This window comes from Gadus macrocephalus, chromosome 11, assembly GCF_031168955.1.
Source record: "Gadus macrocephalus chromosome 11, ASM3116895v1".
Classification (NCBI taxonomy): Eukaryota; Metazoa; Chordata; class Actinopteri; order Gadiformes; family Gadidae; genus Gadus; species Gadus macrocephalus.
This window is the reverse complement of record NC_082392.1, coordinates 11,765,790-11,784,460: the sequence shown is the minus strand read 5'-3', so window position 1 is coordinate 11,784,460 and position 18,671 is coordinate 11,765,790. Positions and strand designations below refer to the sequence as shown.

At 45.8% G+C, this 18,671-nt stretch overlaps 1 protein-coding gene and 1 long non-coding RNA gene across 2 annotated transcripts; both read right to left on the bottom strand.

The window, feature by feature from the left end:
* Positions 1-1,050: 1,050 nt before the first annotated feature.
* On the bottom strand, positions 1,051-18,507 carry smg5 (SMG5 nonsense mediated mRNA decay factor). The gene is made up of 22 exons (XM_060064508.1): positions 18,089-18,507; positions 17,521-17,619; positions 17,017-17,140; positions 15,829-15,985; positions 14,255-14,344; positions 13,536-13,625; positions 13,246-13,324; positions 12,513-12,638; positions 12,018-12,086; positions 11,426-11,688; positions 10,970-11,107; positions 9,438-10,376; positions 9,127-9,296; positions 8,847-8,922; positions 7,272-7,447; positions 6,744-6,902; positions 6,511-6,564; positions 5,944-6,109; positions 5,550-5,640; positions 5,366-5,440; positions 4,280-4,418; positions 1,051-2,662 (listed from the first exon to the last, which is right to left on the bottom strand). The coding sequence occupies exons 1-22, from the start codon at positions 18,151-18,153 to the stop codon at positions 2,579-2,581; spliced, it is 3,429 nt and encodes a 1,142-aa protein (XP_059920491.1). The 5' UTR covers positions 18,154-18,507; the 3' UTR covers positions 1,051-2,578.
* Positions 14,665-15,652, bottom strand: LOC132467306 (uncharacterized). The gene is made up of 2 exons (XR_009527987.1): positions 15,400-15,652; positions 14,665-15,268 (listed from the first exon to the last, which is right to left on the bottom strand). It is a non-coding gene; the product is annotated as an uncharacterized LOC132467306 (long non-coding RNA).
* Positions 18,508-18,671: the final 164 nt, after the last annotated feature.

Below are 18,671 nucleotides of genomic sequence, written 5' to 3'. Positions count from 1 at the left end.
CTGTGTTTTGTTTTGATACATTTGGATTGGATTAAACTTGAATACCTTTCCACAGAGTAGAGCAGGCATACTCGGACAACGAAATGCAGTTTAGCAGTAACTGAAAAAAGCAGTAAAGTGTATGGACAGGTAGATATGGACAGTAGTACAAAATAGTCTAGTTCAAATATTCACTTTAATAGTGATAATTGGGATTGGGACTTGCTGCAAAAACAATCAATGTCCCATCGAATTTCGCTTCCATACTGGACACATCCTACTACTCTCCTTAGTAAATAAATAGGACCCTCATGGCTAGACCCCACCCTGGGGAAATAAACCATGATGTATAACAAGCAGGAGACATGGCTAAGGACGAGTCAAGCTCCTGCCTCTTATTAGTGTTCTTCCAACAGGCTACTACGTTAGTGTGTTGTAATCTGGGACATTCCATTATAATTTAAATGCATATAATATAATGCACTAAAGTCCAACATTTAGCAAGTCATTTCATGGTTCGAAGAAAGTCAAAACAAAAAGTGCCACTTACGCATTAACTCCATATTGGTAGGAGCCTTTCCAACGGTTAAAAATGACCTTTTCATCAACATTCTAATGACGAAAGCGCCTTAAGACATTTTATGCTCATAAACTTCACACCCCAGAGTTGATGTGGACCTAGACGAGAGAACTGCCCACCCTTCCCATGAAGAAATGAACAAAAGAAGTCTGACCCGTTTGCCAAAGATCTATCAGTGGTTATTCAGTCCATAGAGTCCGAGGATTTGGCTATACTCAGCCTGGGGCACTTTGCTTAGTCACTGGTGGGCATGGGGCCCACAGCAGAAGGGGGCATGAGAGCTAACCGTGAAAGCGAGGAATAGCCGAGACCTAGTTTTAGAGGGAGCCAGTTATTTTTTTTTAAAGGGCTTAATGAGTTTCAAGCAGTTGGTTGATTAAGGGTAGTGAAGTTTTAATTTTGATAGAACTGAAACCAGTTCGATTCAGAAGTAGTTCACATATCTCCGCAACAGATCTGATTGAGATTCCAGTCAATAAAACACAGACGAGGATGTTAGACGGGCTTCTCTTTATTGTTCAATGTGAGGCAACACACACACACACACACACACTCTCTCACACACACACACACACACTGCCTTTCCTCCACGCTGTGTATTACAGATCAGTTGCTATGGAAACGGTGACGGTAGACAGGCATGGCATCGAGGGGTTCACAGGTGTCAGTACTAGGCCCACCGCAATTTCCTAAGGGTTGGTGTACAAGCCCCTCTCCCCTCGTGGACAGCATTTAACAGATGTCGATGATGATCACACCCGTTATCAAACAAAATGACATTACGAATCCACCCAGAGTTACTAGCACTAGTCTTATTCAGAAGAGTAAGAGCAAGTTATTTGTTTTTTCGTTGGAACAATACACAACAATCTCTTCCCCTTCCCCTGACATTTCTTCGCGTTTCGTTCAGCGACTGCTTACAAAAACAGAAATAAGCAAAAGTAAAGAAAATTGTTTGGGTACAAAAATAAAATCCAAATTAAAACCACAATCGGGCACAACCCGCCATTTACACATATATACATATATATATACACATATATGTAGATATACACATACATATGTATATACATATATAGATATTTGATCCTACACAAACAGCAATACATTAGTCACTAGTAACAAAATTACATCGCAAATAATGGAGGGTGGGAGAAAGAATAGATTAGCCACATAGGAGAGCATATCCCAGAGATGGTGAAGCCCGCCATCTTGCCCCTCTCATAGACAGGTTACCAGGCCCTGTCTGAGATTTAGAACCGGTAGCTTGGCCGGCCCGAGTTGTCAAGTTAACAGTGTGTGTGTACTTTTCTTTTTCTCTTTTTTCAGAAAACACACTTTTCCTTCCACAGCTTGGCCTTGACCAAAACCCTTTGGCTACCGGACGCTGGACAGGAAGCTCCGTGCTCTCAAACACAGGGGACAGGAAGGACGAAGCAAAAAAGACAAACACAGCTCTACTATATACCTAGATGGATGTATCCGAGCATGAGAGTTTGTATGTGTGTGAGCTTGTGTATGTATGTGTGTGTTTGCAAGAGATTCGCTCTTGACGGCGCATGTACTCTTGGTCGCTAACATATACAGTTTATGCCTGGTTAGGGTGTGAACTGGCAGCCCTTTAAAGATGTGTAGCATCCCTCCCACCCCCACCATTTCCTCATCCAGACCACTAGGGGTCACTGTTTACACTGGGGGAATTTTTTTTTTGTGCGGGAGAGTGGGAGTGAGGAGGTAGGGGGGAGAGATCTACCGTTACTTTGAGCTCCGTTTCACCCTTCATCTCCTCCACTGTATTCACCTTTACAGCCCTCCTTAGCCCAACTCCTTTCTCCTTTTCCATCCATCCTTTTCCTTTTCGTCTATCCTTCCTCCTTTCCTTTGAGTTGTTTTTACCTCTGAGACGGAGATACACACAGAGCAAAAGAGTGGGAGAGAGAGAGAGTGATAGAGAGAGGGAGCGAGTGTTTGAATCGATCGGCGGTCCACGGCGCCGAAACCCCGCCCCGCTGGGACCTCTCAGCCAATCTCCTTCCACTGCCGGTAAAACTCCACCATGTTCTTCAGCTCCATGCCTGCCGCGCTCGCTGCCTGGACCGCCGCCTGGGGACCCAACGGTGCACCAGTCAATTTCCCCACCCATCACAATAACAACTCTTTCCCACCTTTTTTAGAGAAAGGGTTAAAGCAGCAAGAGTGAACCCTTTTTCAAAGTAACCAAAAATGCCCATCAGATTTACCGACTGGTCTCCCTTCTGCAATTTATTTCCATAACTCTTTCCTCCGTCTCCTCTGCAATTTTCTGGTCCCTCACCATGCTGGATTGAAGGCAAGCCAGTCAATTGAGATAGCCTTCCTTGCCATCACAGATAAACTTCACACTGCTAGAACAGCCTCCATCTCCTCTGCTGTCTTTCTGCAGTAACCTTTCAGCAGATTTTGTCAAATTGAACCAAAATCTCTGCACTTTCCCTGTTCACATCCTTCCTCACAGATTGCAAGTAGGGATGCACTGATTTATCGGAAGAACATCGGTAACGGCCGATGTTCGCGTTGTTGACTGCCATCGGTCTATCGGGAAATAAGATGACATTCACCGATGGCAGTGGCCGATGTTTATCTGTTGTGTCATATCAATTTTGCGCTGGCTAAATGTTGTGTTGGTTATTTGCGGTCTGACTTGCAGTTGCGGAAAAGATGCAACAGGTGGTAGGCTACTAATAATACCAGCCATAACAGCAGCTGGCTGGACACGCCTCTGGCATGATGACGTAAGCAGGTGGGTGCCGCGCGCACATGTGGTTTGTTTACAAATAAAAGTGAAAGAAAATGTCGGCCGTGTGGGAGTATTTCACTGTCTCGGAGAAAGATCAGCGATATACAGTTTGTTGTTTTGTGGGCTATGCAAGTACTGAACTCTTCTCATTGAGTAGGCAGTTGTATAGTAGGGATGGGCAACGATCGTCGAATAGTCGGAGTCACGTAGAAAATCTAATAATGAATGTGACTATCTTTAGTTATTACACGGCTCCTCTCAATGCTGTTGAACGCTCTGTTCACTTGCATGGGCCTTCACAACTTCCGGTGTTTAATAATTTTTTGATAATTCACCGTTGCTAAGCATATAATGACCGCTGTCAAGGAAAGTGGATTTTTTGTCTTCCGTCGTATCACTTCGCAAGTAGTCTGGTCAACCCCAGCGTCCTCGGTTGCCAAGCGATGGCAACGTCTTTGGCGGACTATTTCTCAGCTGATCAACACTACGAATGCTGGTAACAAATAGACACCGTGTGAAGTTTTTTTTTTGGCCATAGTTTCCATATGTACTATAGTCTATTTCACCGTCATGCAGGTTGTGTTCAGTAAAATAAATAGCGATCCGTTTTCAGCGCATGTAGGCCTATCTGCCTAAGCCCACGTTGAAATCATTTTGATGTTGAATGTTGATGGCGCAGTTGTTGAAATAAACAGATTGATTTCATACAAATCATAAAAGCCCCTCCCTGTGTCATTGTGTGTGCGTGTATACGAGGTGCTTGCGTGCGTGGGGGGTTAGGGTTTGTTCCCCTGACACAAAAGGGGTAATAAATAACAAAAAAACATCGGTAACCACTCTGTGGTGCCTGCTACTCAGACTGATATAATCTTCTCATCTTGACATCTGGTAGTCTAAACCAGTGTGAATAAACACAAGTTTGTTTTTATATCTGGGAGACTGACCTTCATTGTCGCAGAGCGAGAGCTTAGCTCTTCCACAGCGTGACCCGTCAGAATGGTTACCATGCCGGCCGTGTCATCATCTCCGTTGCTCTGGGAGATGGTGAGCTGGCGGCAGCTGTCCACCATTTTGTACAGATGCCTGGGAACAGAGCAGCCAATCAGGAAAGAGAATAAACAAACTCGAGAAGAAAATGATGAGATAATTTTAAATAGGGATGTCCGATATTGGCTTTTTTGCCGATATCCGATATGCAATATTGTCCAACTCTAAATTTTCGATTCCGATATCAGCCGATACCGATGTCGATATTTGGGTTATTTTTCCTCAAACCTAATTTAGGTAACATTACATATCTCCTGTTGTGGAATTAACACAACATGCTTAATGTTATTATGATGCCCCACTGGATGCATTCTTGAATGCAACAAGGCTTTCCAAATGTTAACATTGTCTGTGCAAAATAAGAAAAATACTTCAACTTAATTTAAGGGAAAAGTGCCATGTTTATTTTTATTTTTTTAATGGTCTCAGACAACAGTTTGGATTACACTCTCCCTGAGATAATCTTGACAATGCCCACAACAAATAGGGCAAACTTGACTTCACAAATGATAAAACATTGTACCTGAACAACTATGTGCAACATAGCAGTATGTTTCTTTAACTAAAACTCAATAACCTTAATTGAATAAATGCACAAATATGAGTCAATTACAATGTGCACTGTACTGCACAATTTTGAAAACATTTATTTGAGCTATAAAGAAAGAAAAAAAAAAATATTTTATCGGTTTTAAGGCAAAAAAAATCTGATACCGATATTGACCGATATTACATTTTTATGCTAATATCGGGCCGATAATATCGGACATCTCTAATTTTAAATGTATTACCTCTTTTAATACAGTCACAAAATATGCAATTTTGTGCAAGATCAGTGGGCAAATGTTTGACACTTGTGGATTGTTTACCTTGTTTTTCTTCTTTGACCATTCCTCATTTCTCCTTATGCAAACACAATAATTTCTGATCTGGGCAGAAGGTGCATTTGCATGCCTCCAACCGTTATCCCTTTGCTGGCTTACCATGCTTCAATGTCCTGCCGTTTCAGCTTGTCCCGTTCAAAGCTCCGCCCCGTCTCCTTCTGGCAACGGATGTACCTGGGCCGAGAACAGAAACAGAATCAATCATTGAGTCATTACATCAGAGGCATGCCACCTGGAAGATAGCTTTCTAACAGAAAGAAAAGTTTGATTGACATCCCCTCACCTGTTGCCTTTACGGAACTCTGACTCCAGGAAGCGAATGCTGTCCCTTGCTCCCGCGTTCTCCTTCTTCAGCATGTCAAGCCCATCAATCACTACAACACACAAGAGCAGTAAGAGACCTGGAACACTTGGCTGAACCAGCTGGGACTAAAATATAACTCCTACTGTTCACAGATCGCAACAGTTCACATGAGGATTGAAGGCAGTACGTTTTGTCACAGAGTCAAACACCCACTATACTAGTAACTGGGCTAGATACTGATTTGTGCCCATGTAATCCAAGGGGTAGGTACCCAAAATAGAATGTACTTTATCAATCCCAGAGAGGAAATCAGGGTAACCTGTGGCCAAAGAGGGAGGGGCCTAGGTATTGACCTTTGCCCAGAGGTTCCTACCTGTGCGTGGGATGATGACGATGAAGCAGCCGCTACTGGCCAGCTGGCGGATGAGGTTGAGGTGCTGGCAGAGAGCTGCAGTGTCTGGGACCAGGTAGGGAGACATGGAGGACTGGGCCTTGGGTTGCTGCAGGCTGCCCTCTAGCTGGGAAACCTCCAACTGCAGGTGGAGAACCATAATACATGAGTCACGAGCAATAAACACAAAAGGTGTAAGGTGAATATACAAAGGTTATTATAATACGGTGACTAATGTTCAAGTTCCTGAAATCATGGATGAGGTAGTACTGAAGTTAGTTTTACTGATTAAGGAAATATGGTAGGAAGTTCCAGCACTTCTGCAGCAAATGCATATAGCCTACAAAATGTTTTGAAGTTAAAATCAAAATGCACATGAATCTACCCCACCAAGTAGATGCAATGTAACCCATAAAAGAATGTCATTAATATTTCCATCATATTTATTTTACAACACTGTGCCAGTGGAGAGGGCTGTTCATGTTGGTCCATGCACCACATGCACCACAACCCGGATAACAGCATGAGTGATGACCTCCTGACCTGCAGTCTGAGCTGGGCCATGTCCCGCATCAGGCGGTTCCGACGCGCCTCCTCTTCTGCCTGGACAAACAGGAGGCTGATATAAACACATTCAACCAGTCTCCACAGTATCACTAAAGTATCACGTCATGCTGCCCTAATTGCATTCTGGATTTCCCTTCTCTTGGATTGATTTAACACTACCTAATTCAATAATTATTGTAGTACAAGTAACAGTCAGTGACTGAGCGGTCACTTACCATGCGGAACTGGGCTTTGGCCTGCTGCACCAGGTTGTCCTGCTCCGATTGGCTGATGCTGGTGAAGATGCCCGCCTCCGGGTTGAAGTGCAGCACGTTGCCCTGGAGACTGGTGAGGAAGTGGCCAAAACTGCGGATGCAGCACACACGCACAACACACTAGGGGGCAGGGAGAGGAACCAGAAAGAAGTGCGGAGAAAGTTACGTACAATAAAAGACCATAATGTAGTTTGAAAACTGTTGAACACACACACTGGAAAACTGTTGTGAAGAAAGTGCCCACACGCATGCGGGCACGAGCAACCTCTAGCAGTGTAGTCTCCATGGTATATGAATGTAGGCGACAGACTGCTGAACATCTCCCCAACACAAAGGTGTGATTCTCCTAAACCTGGGCTGAAATTAGATGTGTGTGTGTGTGTGTGTGTGTGTGTGTGTGTGTGTGTGTGTGTGTGTGTGTGTGTGTGTGTGTGTGTGTGTGTGTGTGTGTGTGTGTGTGTGTGTGTGTGTGTGTGTGTGTGCTCCCACCTCTTGCAGGGGGCTAAGCGCGGGCCGGGGGCGGGAGTAGTCCAGGCGGCGGTGGGCGAGGCCCAGGGCCGGGAGGTGTCGCAGAGCCAGGTCCTCCGGCAGCAGCAGGCTCTGGACCAGGCCGGGCTGCTCGCACTCCCCCAGAAGGGCTGCCACCTCCGGGCTCAGGCCCAGCTCTGAAACACAGCCAGCACCGGTCAGCCTGGAGGTACCACCTCCGCTGACGCCTCCCATTGACAGTCTTCCCGGGGGGTCTTGACAGGCATACTCCAATCCTTAACCCACCTTCACTCTGCAGCTCTAATGTTTACTTTAGAAGCCTTAAACTCCAACAGGGTAAGGAGAAACCAAGCTTTTACCTGCTCGTCCTAAGTTTGGTTTGTTTGATCTAGCATCTTCATAGAAGATTATATATTGTATGGGTAGTTGGTTATCATTATGTTATTATACAGCCAAATATGAAGAAGTATAAATTATTATATAGCCCGATTATTCCTACTTCTCTTGTTATTAACAAAAGTCAGTCTGATGAAGAATTAGATAATAAAATAAATAGATAAATATCAATGATTTATAAGTGGTAATTGGATATATGTAAACTATTTCAAGGAACTGGGCCATAGAATAACAGCCTTGGGACTACTCTCTAACCATTACTAACCATGTCACTTGTCAGCCGGTCAACAGATCTGTTAAGACCACATGGGCCGACAAGGTGAAGACACAAGGGAGGAACGCAGGTGAGTGGGCGCTAGTCTCCTCCTGTTGGTCCACATTCACCTGTTGGAATGTTGACCAACAGCATGAAGGAGACGGTTTGAAACATGTAGTGTCGCCAAGGAAACACACACACACACGCACACACAGCTTTTGTGTGTGAAGCCCTTAAGGGACATTAAAAGTATGGTGTAGTCCAGTGGTGAGGATGCATCCAATATTGTGTTTAGTCCAACATTTCAGGGTATAAAAGAGTCTATCAAACAACCAAATGGTAGGTGAATAGGGACAACGCATAGAAGGTCCTTGACCTGCCTCTTAATGGTGTATATGATCACACAGGATTCAGAACCTGATTCGGTAGGCCAAGTAGAAGTGGTTTACATTTGACTACAACACAGAACTTTTGCTAGACTGAGTAGCCCCGCCCATTCTGCCGGCAATTTGAATTCGCCCTGCAAAAGGGTCTGGAGAAGAGCAATACATTTCTTTCTTCTTCCGATACGTTTTTACGGGAGCCAATCACCAAGCTGGCTTCTCCCCCGTGGCGCACTATTGGCTGGTTTAACACAAGGATGACAGGGAAGCGGCGGCAAGCAGCCAATTACGTATAGAGTCAGTTGAACTAGGCCTGATGATCACGCCTCTTGAGCTGAAGAAAATGACAGCAGCTTCCCCAGGCCAACGTGCAATCTACGATTGAGTTTGGTCTGGCAGTAGCCAGGCTAAACTTTAGCATTCGAGTTGGTTAAGACGAAATCCGATAAAAACCTTAATCTCAGAGCTTCCTCATGTACAAATCCATTCCATGAGCCCGTCTCAACGAGGGAGGGACAATAGGCAGGGTGGTGGACTCACCTGCTTCCAGCATCTTGCTTCCGTCTGGGAGCAGGTTTAGCAGGACTGACAGTCTGTTCCACAGGCTTTGGGAGCTCTGCACACAACCAGAGATTAGATGATCAGTAATAGTATACTACTTACGAACAGTATATTATAAGCTTTCTTTATGTAGCACCTAAAAGGATATTAAAAATGTAACTTTAAAAATATCAGGGGACATAATACTGACACATTTTTTAATATGAGAATCTTGCTGCATGGAGAAAAAAATAAATTTGGCACACATTTTAAAACTTACCTGGGCACACATGAGGATTATATCTGTATTGGTTCTCAGCCAATCAATGAAGACCTTCACAACTTGAATAAGGCCCTGAGTGGTCAGGATCTGCATCTTCTCTGAAAGGGTTTTTTCACTACATGCTGATGGGTTGCTATGCTGGCTGCCTTCCGAATCAGAGTCCAAATCTGTTGAAAAGAAGGTGCAGTATATAGTATATAAAATGCTCCTACATTAACTAAATCATTACAGACCAAACAGCACTCTAAAGATTTAATGATGATCAAAAACTGAAACAGTTTGAGAACAGAGATTGACAGTTGGTTTACCGATTTCGTTGGTTCCATTGACAGTGTGGGGAGTCACGTCGCTAGGGGCCGTGTCCCCGGCTGTGGGCGGGTTCTCGAGGGTAGGGGAAGCAGTGGTGGTGGGAGCAGGGGCGGGGCTGGCAGAAGCGGCGGAGCCCGGGGGGCGCAGCAGCATGTTGCTAAAGGTGGGGGCTAGGCGGAAGCTGCGCTTGGCCTGGAAGAGTTGTGAGGACATGGCCTGGAGGTTGCTGCTGATGATGCTGGCGTCGTTGCCCGGCAACAGCGGCCCGTTGGTGGCGGGAGGGGTGTCGCCGCCGCCCTCCTGGCGTTTCTGCTCCTCCGCCCCGTGGCCCTCCTCGTGGTCCTGCGGCCCCTGCGGTCGGGGCCGTCCCTCGGGGGGCTCCGAGCTCTCCGCCTCCTCCATGTCCTCCAGGTCCGAGCGGGACTCCTGGCTGTTCATGTCCGAGTCGGTCTCAACGTCGAAGGCGGTGCCGCCCTCCTCTTCCTCCTCCTCTTCCTCTGAGCCGGTGGCCCAGCTGACCTCGTCCCGCTTCACCTCCTTCTTGGAGGCGGAGGAGGAAGAGGAGTTGACGGCAGGTTCGACGGGGTCGACGGAGCTCCTCCCGCCGCCGTCATCCTCCTCCTCCTCATCCTCCTCGTCGCTCTCGAAGCCCTCGCTCAGGTCGCTCTCGTCCTCGGCGTGGACGTCCTTCCGTCCGCAGCGGCGCCGGCGGAGGTGGGAAATGCGCGTGTACTTCTTCTTTTGCCGCCGTTTCTCCTCCTGCTCCTCCTTCTCCTCCTTGCACTCCTCCCCACTCTCCTTCCTCTCGAGGCCCTGACCGTCGTCTTTCTCCCCGTCTTTCTGGGCGTCCCGGTCGGGTGCCAGGGAGCCGTTCACCAGGGGCTTCGTCTCACTGGGGTCCGCCAGAGGCTGCAATAGGTCCTGCGTCTCTTGGTCATCTGGGTCAAGAGAGTCAAAGACCCAGAGTCAATCACCCAGAGTCAATCACCCAGAGTCAAAGACCCAGAGTCAAAGACCCAGAGTCAAACACCCAGAGTCAAACACCCAGAGTCAAACACCCAGAGTCAAACACCTACACCCCCTTCCCCACACACTTGAGGTCAGAGTTTAAATATATGGATCAATTAGCCTCTTTTCTCTGTTTGACTCTAGAATATTGCTGAATAGAACACACTTCTCACATCATTATCATTGAGATAAACACTTTGCAGACACACACATCGTTGTATATTGAGGGATGCATCAATCTCCGACTGAAGTGCAGGATTGTTGTGTACACAGAATCAGGCAATGCATCCCCACTGGGAAGAAACTGGAGTAGCCTGCAGTCATAGTGGGTATTTAGTCAGGAGATTCTCCCCACAGGAAAAATGCACTAAAGGTCTCCCTGACACTTACTTAAAACAGAGAAGTATTTGTCATGTCGTTATTTACATCTGTGGAGCAGGCTGGAGCCTTCCCTCCGAGAGTTTGACCAGGTGACTTCCTACTGCAAGCCGGATTCAAAGGAAGCCCCAGGGGAGGTACTCACCTGCGTTGTCAGCCTGGAGTGCTGGGACCTGGCTCTCTCCGTCCTCCAGCTCCGCCTGCAGGCGGATGTTGACGTGATTGACCAGGTGGGAGAACAGGGCCAGCGTGAAGGCTATGGATGCGCTGTACTGCTTTGACCCTGCAAGCACAACATCAAGGCATGCGTCAGCCCGACTCAAAGGGTACTGGCAACAGACTTCCAGAACTTCCGACTTGCCGGGACTTCATAGAAGTAGGTTTGTTGAAAATGTGCACTGGCATTTTTGTTCATTTTACATTTAGATGACATTCCCTCTGAGATGTTAATCTTCTATGGTCTATTATCTGAATTACCTTTATGTGGGACAAAACTTGGCATACAAAATAATTACCCTTAAAATGTAAGAAACACACCCCACACAACACACAATCATGACCACTCTGCACCCTCCACCCCCACCCAGGTGACTACTCCCACCTCCTCTCTTGAGACTGTGCACGACCATCAGGCAGGTGACCACCATCTTGAAAACCAGTGCGTCGGGCATTGTAGGGGAGGGGCTAGTGGGGTCTGCGTTGTGGGCCAACTGCAGCTGCTGTGGCATTTCCTCCTCTTCCTCCTCCACACTGGGCAGGTGGGGGCCCACTCCGGAGTGGGGGGGCGGGGGGAGGTAGAAGAGCACCAGGTTGAAGTCCTCGAGCACCGACTGGCACAGAGACGTCAGCTCTGCCTCCATCAGGCTGGGGGGAGGGGGGGGGGAGAGGTCAGCAGGAGATGCATACGTTTGAGAGAGAGTGATAGACAAACACAGAGAGAGAGACACAGAGAGTGAGGGTAAGAGAGACAAAGACAGAGGGAGGGACACAGCAGAGATCAAGGGTGAGAAAGAGACAATGAGAAAGAGTGTTAGACAAAGACGGAGACAAAGAGAGAGACAGAGACAGAGAAAGAAAGATTCAGACGCAGCCAGATGAGAAAAGAACGAGGCGAGGTCAGGTGAGGAGATCAGGATGAAAGACTGATAAATACACGCATGAGGAAAGACGTTGTATCGTCTGTAAAACCTCACCTGCTCTTGGGCTGCAGCAGGCTCTGGAGGTACATGAAGCTCACCAACAGACGCTTGATGTCTTTGGACCTGGGGAAAGGGTCAAAGGTTAAACACACAGGCCAGAAGTGCTTTTAGTGACAGTTGGCATTATTAAAAGTTGTTTTAAAAAAGGAAAGAAAGATGCATAGGAACATGATGTACAGTGTACTTCTCATGTTTTGCTAGCAGGGTCAAGCTTGGTGACTTACCGACCAACCTTTTTTTTACATAAGTACAGGGCGATAATAGTAAAATGAGGTGTATACAGTCAATGAGTCGTAGAATGCATGTATGCATAAAAAGTTACATTATAGAACCTAGAAGGTTAGGTCTGTTTTAGAGGGAATAAACGGATTGATTTGTTTTTTGTTTCAACAGTTTTCCCCGGACCTTCAGAATCCACCCACTGACCTTCAGAATCCACCCACTGACCTTCAGAATCCACCCACTGACCTTCAGAATCCACCCACTGACCTTTGTCGCGATGGGGAGAGCTTCTTCATCTCCTGCTTCTTCACCTGCTGGTACATTTTGGACGCTTTGTCAAACAGGCGCTTCAGATTGCCGTAGGCGCCCTCGAAGGGGGTCTCTGATTGGATGCTGGGGGACACACCGGAAGAAAGGAACGGTATGATTGGACAAAAGTGCTGTGGTAAAGTGAGGGTTAAGTCTGAACAGAATAGGTAGTCATTATATGGAGGGACATGATTGGACTATATTAATTAGGATTGTAGAATGTTGGTGTATTTTGGTGTGTTCTGCCATTGTTATGTCTCAACAAGGTTGAACCGACCTGGTCCTCCGGGACATAGCCAGGGCCAGATGCCTTATCAATGCTGAGAGTGCGTCTGTTTTCGTGTTATTCATATATCCCCTTTTTGTATCATACTCGCCCCAACCCTTTGGTTCGACGAGAAGAGGGTTCGACAGCCAAGGAACAAGTCATCGACCACCGGGTCCACTATAGATTATTCAACCTAAGTCTGTATCTCGCTGTATTACATCCTGGAATAAACCATCTATTCAACCCTCTAATCCAACCTGTCAAGCTGCTTTGATTTCAACTTCAAGAATTACTACTACGACTGAAAATACACAACGCAGAGTCTGTCTGAACAGTTTAGAAATAAGCTGAAATCTAACAGGATGAATATGATTGGACACTTTATGGACTGGTGTTAGTGAGGACAGGAAAAAAAGGTCTCACCAGCGCAGGTAGTAGTAGGTTGCCTCCACATTGTAGAACTTGCTCCCAGCCAGAGTTCCTAACTGGTTAAAAGGCATGCCTGCACAAAGATTCAACTAGTTAAGGGAAAATATGACTTCATTTTCATGAAATCCGTTTAAAAGAAACATCCTTTAACATTCCTACATTTTTCCTTTAACTTCATGATCATCTGGTACACTGAAATATTTGACCAGATTCTTCAGGCCTGTGCATGTAGATACAAGCATACAAAGGCTGGAGTGCTAGGGCTTTAGGAGGAAGGCTCTCACCGACATGGGGCGTCACAGACAGGGCCTGGTGGTAGAACCTCTCTGCCAGCTGCTCCGCCTCCACCCCTGCCAGCTCATTCTGGTACCGGGCTGGGGGAGAAATAAAACACTGCTGTATTTGTACAACCCAACTTGTTCTAGCAGTTAGGGGCATGGATGTTTAAAGCGTTAAACAGATGGTCAAATTGGAACAGGATTACCACACTATGCCAACACTTTGCTACAGAACACACAGAGGAGAAACCATCTCCCTACATGTACTGAGTCCAGAAGAAGAGCTGAACTGCTTACTTGAATCAGTGTTGGTCCAACTTAATGTACCAGTACCAAGCCTATTCAACCATATCACCATAATAAAAGACAACCTGAACAAGGCACAAGTGCATACAAGGGCACGTATGACATAGACTAAGATAATGCTTCATTGATCCCGGACAGGAAATTAATGTAGATAGAGGACTGTAGAAGTTCTAATATAAAAGATACAGAATTTTACATAACAAATGTTTGATGTTATCGACAGTAGAAAACAAATGAGTTAATGTCAGAATACAAATGAGTGAGTGAAACTATTTCCTGAAACGAGCCAATAGGAAGACTTGCCTCTTACCAGCTGAATGGAAATTATTAACCATATACGCAACATGACGAAAACTATATGTGAGCAGAGTTGGTAAGAAACAGAGGCCAATATCAAGATATTACAATGTTGATGTTACCTAGATCTCCGAGGTAGACCAGGCAACGGTGGCAAGCCATCTGGGCCCACTCCATCTCCTTGGGGGAGGCAGACACTGGCTTCTTACGACCTGCCGGAAGACATTTTGGTCAGAATGGTTGGCCACCTCTTAGGATATTGAAATGTGTGACGAATATAAATCATTTTTGGACATAGTTGCTTAAACATAACATTGTTCTTGAAAGTTATTGCCATACAAGTCAATTTTTGCCATACATTTCTTCTTATTTGAATTCAGGGAAACCGGTTAACATGTAGTTTGTAATATAAACTTGTTTTGAAAATGAATTAAATCCGAAAAACATTTGAGTGTTGGGTCTGGTGTTTATCAGTAACTTTGTGCATGTCGTGCCCACATGCCTCTCAGAGCCTATGTGCATGTGTTGTGCGTTAAAGGTCCCATGGCATGCTACTTTATGGATGCTTTTATATAGCTGTTAGTGGGCCCCTAATACAGTACTTGAAGACGTTCAAGAAATTCAGCCTTGGTGCAGAATTACAACCACTACGAGCCAGTCTCACAATGAGCTTTCCGAAAACGTGCAGTTTTTTAGAGGGGGGTCAAGGTGGAGGGTGGGGGTGTGGCCCTGAGCAGCTTGCGGCCACGGTACCATGCGCTCGTGTTTACAGTGGATGTAACGCAATGGCTCAGATTCAAAATATCATCTCGAGGCGCACACAGCTTTTGGTCATGTTCTGTAAATATTCTAGAACATTCCGGGTGCTCCGGCGGGAGTCCTGGAGCTCTATATCTAAATAATATCATATTACACATAGATATCTATCATATAATATATATTATCACAGCCAAAAGCTGTGTGCGCCTCCAGACGATATTTTTAATCTCAAACGACTGCGTCGGGTTCTCTACGACGTCTCTGGTTCTTCCACATCAATCTGAAGTAGACTGAACCGTGACATTGAAGAGAAAGGGATTGTTGCCCGTGATTGTCTCCCGACGGAGCCCTGCCGCCCGCTGCCGAGGCACCAACGCCTTGGAAGAGGGTAGCGGGAGACAATCGCGGGCAACAATCCCTTTCTCCTCCATGTCGCGGTTCATGTTCTTCAGGGAGTCAAAGCCAAAGTTCCGTTCCCCGAAATCCTTCCAACCATGGCTGAGATAACCCCCAACACGAGTCTCGTGGAAATACCAGAGACGTCAGAGAACCCTACATGTTATGCACCATAACACCAACAGCAGAACAGCTATCCAAATAACAAAGAAGTGTAAACTTGCATCACAGTGTGTGTATTCACACACACACACGCACGGACGCGGCGCTCCAACGGTCGTAGCTAATTGTTTCATTTGCGGGCCAAATTCTCTGGTCGGGCAAGGCAGAGAAAGGGGAGGTAACATGTATGACGACTTAGGGGAAAATTTCAAATCGGCAAATTTGAGCTGTTTTTTTCAAAGGCGGAGCAGGATACCTAGTGCTCATTTTATACCGAACGCCATTTCTAGCTACTGGGGGACCAAAGGCAGGCTAGGGGAACTCAACGTTAGAAAACCTCATAAAGTGACATTTACATGCCATGGGAACTTCAACTGACCGATGAGGGGATCTGTGACGTGGGTCCAGTCGATGCAATCCTGAAGCTCCAGCTGGTAGTGGGACTGGATGTACAGCAGCAGGTGCTGGTAGAAGCCCACCCCGGCAATCAGGTGGGTCCTGTAGGCACACTCAAGGGCACTACGGCTATGGATGTGCTATAAGATGGTGGGGAAGGGAAAAGGTCAAGACATTTAATAACTGTCTCCAGGGGCTTTCACAGGCCCACATTACATGCAACCTACCGACCCGGTCACTCCAGGGCAGTGTTTGCCCTAGACCGCCGGCTACATGTAGGGTTGTTGTCGCAAGACAAAATGCATATCTAAACCAACGGCAGATTTACATCAATGAGGTATCAATGAATGCATAACAATTTCATAATTCAGGCAGAACAAGTAGAACTATGCATGACCAGTGCTATAACATGTCCCAATTGGGGCATATTCACAAAAAACCTGTCGGGACTCAAAGACATGTTGAGAAGGAACACATAGGAGGGATACTTAGAGGTGCAATGGGTGCCGTGTGTAAGATTTCCATAACAAAGAGATAAGGCAACTATGAAAGCTTTGAATCTGAATTAATCTAAGACAAATATCTCATGTTCCTCTTTCCGCCCACACAAACACAGCCATGCAAAATAACAACCAGCTGACACAGAAATTGGAACAGCCATACACTTTCTGCCAGGTTCCGAGGAACCAATCAAGCACAAATGTCGCAGTGGCTTCATAAGCAAACAGATCATTTGACAACTGACAGGGATGCTAGGTGAGTCACATCACGCCATCAGGCCTAAAAAAATTTTTTGTTTGGTTCCGGTTTCCGACCGACCCTGTCAATTTATGTGCGACCCAAATTATTTTATGAGCTTTATATAAAAAAAAAATATATATATATATTTTTTTTTTTGATGCAAACTATAATTACGTTTTGGTACAGCACCTCTTCATTCTGTACAAGGATGAGCGAATTTTCTCGTTTTTAAATGAAAACAACCTACCTATCATTCGCTGCCGCTGGAAAAAATAAAATAAAAAAATAAAATAAATTCCCTACCTACCCATGACCTCAACTGACAACCAACAGGAACCAAACTTTTTTTTTTTTTTTAGGCCTCACCATAATTCCCCTCTTGTTTATGGGTCAGATATGATATCATAGAGCAGTTATTGTACAGCGGTACCTTCTTGTTGGTCTTGATGACCTGGATGACCTCGTAGTAGACCTTCCTCCACAGCAGCTCCTCCGCCTTGCGCCCGTAGTCCACGGGGTGGAGAAACATCAGCTTCACACACAACTCCCTTAATCTGACCACACACACACACACACACACACACACACACACACACACACACACACACTCTAAAGGTTTGTGGGCCACAAAACACTCCCAAAACACAGTGCTGTATTCATGAAAGCTAATGCATTGCCACACACTACAAGCTTAGAATCTTGGCATCATATATTGCTATTCTGAAAGCAAAAAGGTGTGTACCTAGGGGGAGGACTGGCTTATGAGAGAATGTAAATAGTACCGCAGAATCACAACACATACACTTCGAGGTACAAAAAATGTGGGGCATGATGAAAGCTTGACAACAACAGAAGTCGACAGTGTTTACACTACGTGGCTTCACTGATGCCAATCAGGAGTTTATAGTATCCTTTCCTAAACAGCTGGACTTACTTGTTGCGAAGGCTTATGTTCTCGGGTTTGAAGACCTCCCTGTAAGACGACTTACTGCCGATGATGACATCTAGCTTGTGCACAGACTCCACCACCGCCCTGATTGACGTTGGAAGAGAAGAGAACAGCATTGCTGTGACTTGACAAAAAAAAAAAACACCAGTGAATTATTTCGAGTCAATGTGGTTCTGAACATGTCCATCGTGGAGCGCCAGTGTACTTCCTCGTTTCCCTTCGACTGGTGGATAAAAAAAATTATCACTCAAATATTTGGATGGAGGGTCAACAAACACCAGCTAACTAGCAAAAGCATATTTTGCAACACTGAACAGGGATTTTTTTGATATAGTGTGAGGCTGCTCTCTCTAGATCACCCTCATGCTCATGATCAAGCCTTCTTTACCTTAGAAAAAGCTGTACGAGTGACTTCAAGCATCCCGTCAGCGGTGTTATCAGCGTTAATGATCTACTAACGCTAGTACAATACAATACAATAACCCAGGTTTGTTAGCCCAAGAAGACTCCCTGGGCTAGTTGGAGCAAAACGGCCTTGCTTAACGTTACTCACCTGTACAGACGCTTGATGAGAAGGACTTTCGCTTCTGGCTCGCTGTCTTGCCCTGGTCCACTCATCTTAGCAATCGTAATTATGTTTGAACAATTCAGTTGGTAGTCACTCAACACCTCCCTGACCCAACACTCGTGCTTGTTTTCCGGCAGTGACAACCGTGTTGGTAGCCAGACACTGTTAGCTACCTAGCTAATATTAGTCTATCTTAGTCTTTATCCCGTTATTGTGTCCTTTGGCAATACCCCCTCTACCCATACGTCCTGGAGATCAGGTAGAAGGGGGCGCCGCGGTACGTATAGTATTGCTGGTCAGCTAAAACGCTCTAATATCTTGCTTGTGTTGTTCCCTCTTCCAACCATTGCTACGAAGGCGGCCATTATTTCTGAGCAGTGGCTGGCCAAATGTCGCGAGAATACACACGGTACTTGCGAGATTAAAACGGGGTTGCCAGGGATTCCATAACCCCGAGAAATAGCTGCAATTTGTGGTTCAGGCTAACCAGCAATTCAGATTTAGAATAATGAACAATTATGCAGCAAACATATCCAAATACGAACAAGGTAACTTGACATTTTGGAAT

Excerpts from the sequence above, each read along its gene's own strand:
- smg5 (XM_060064508.1), bottom strand. The coding sequence starts at position 18,153 with ATGAGTGGACCAGGGCAAGACAGCGAGCCAGAAGCGAAAGTCCTTCTC. Across the intron at positions 11,689-12,017 it reads CTGCTGCAGCCCAAGAGCAG|CCTGATGGAGGCAGAGCTGA; the intron begins GTGAGGTTTTAC and ends CCCTCCCCCCAG. Across the intron at positions 5,641-5,943 it reads CGTCATCATCCCACGCACAG|TGATTGATGGGCTTGACATG; the intron begins GTAGGAACCTCT and ends TGTGTGTTGTAG.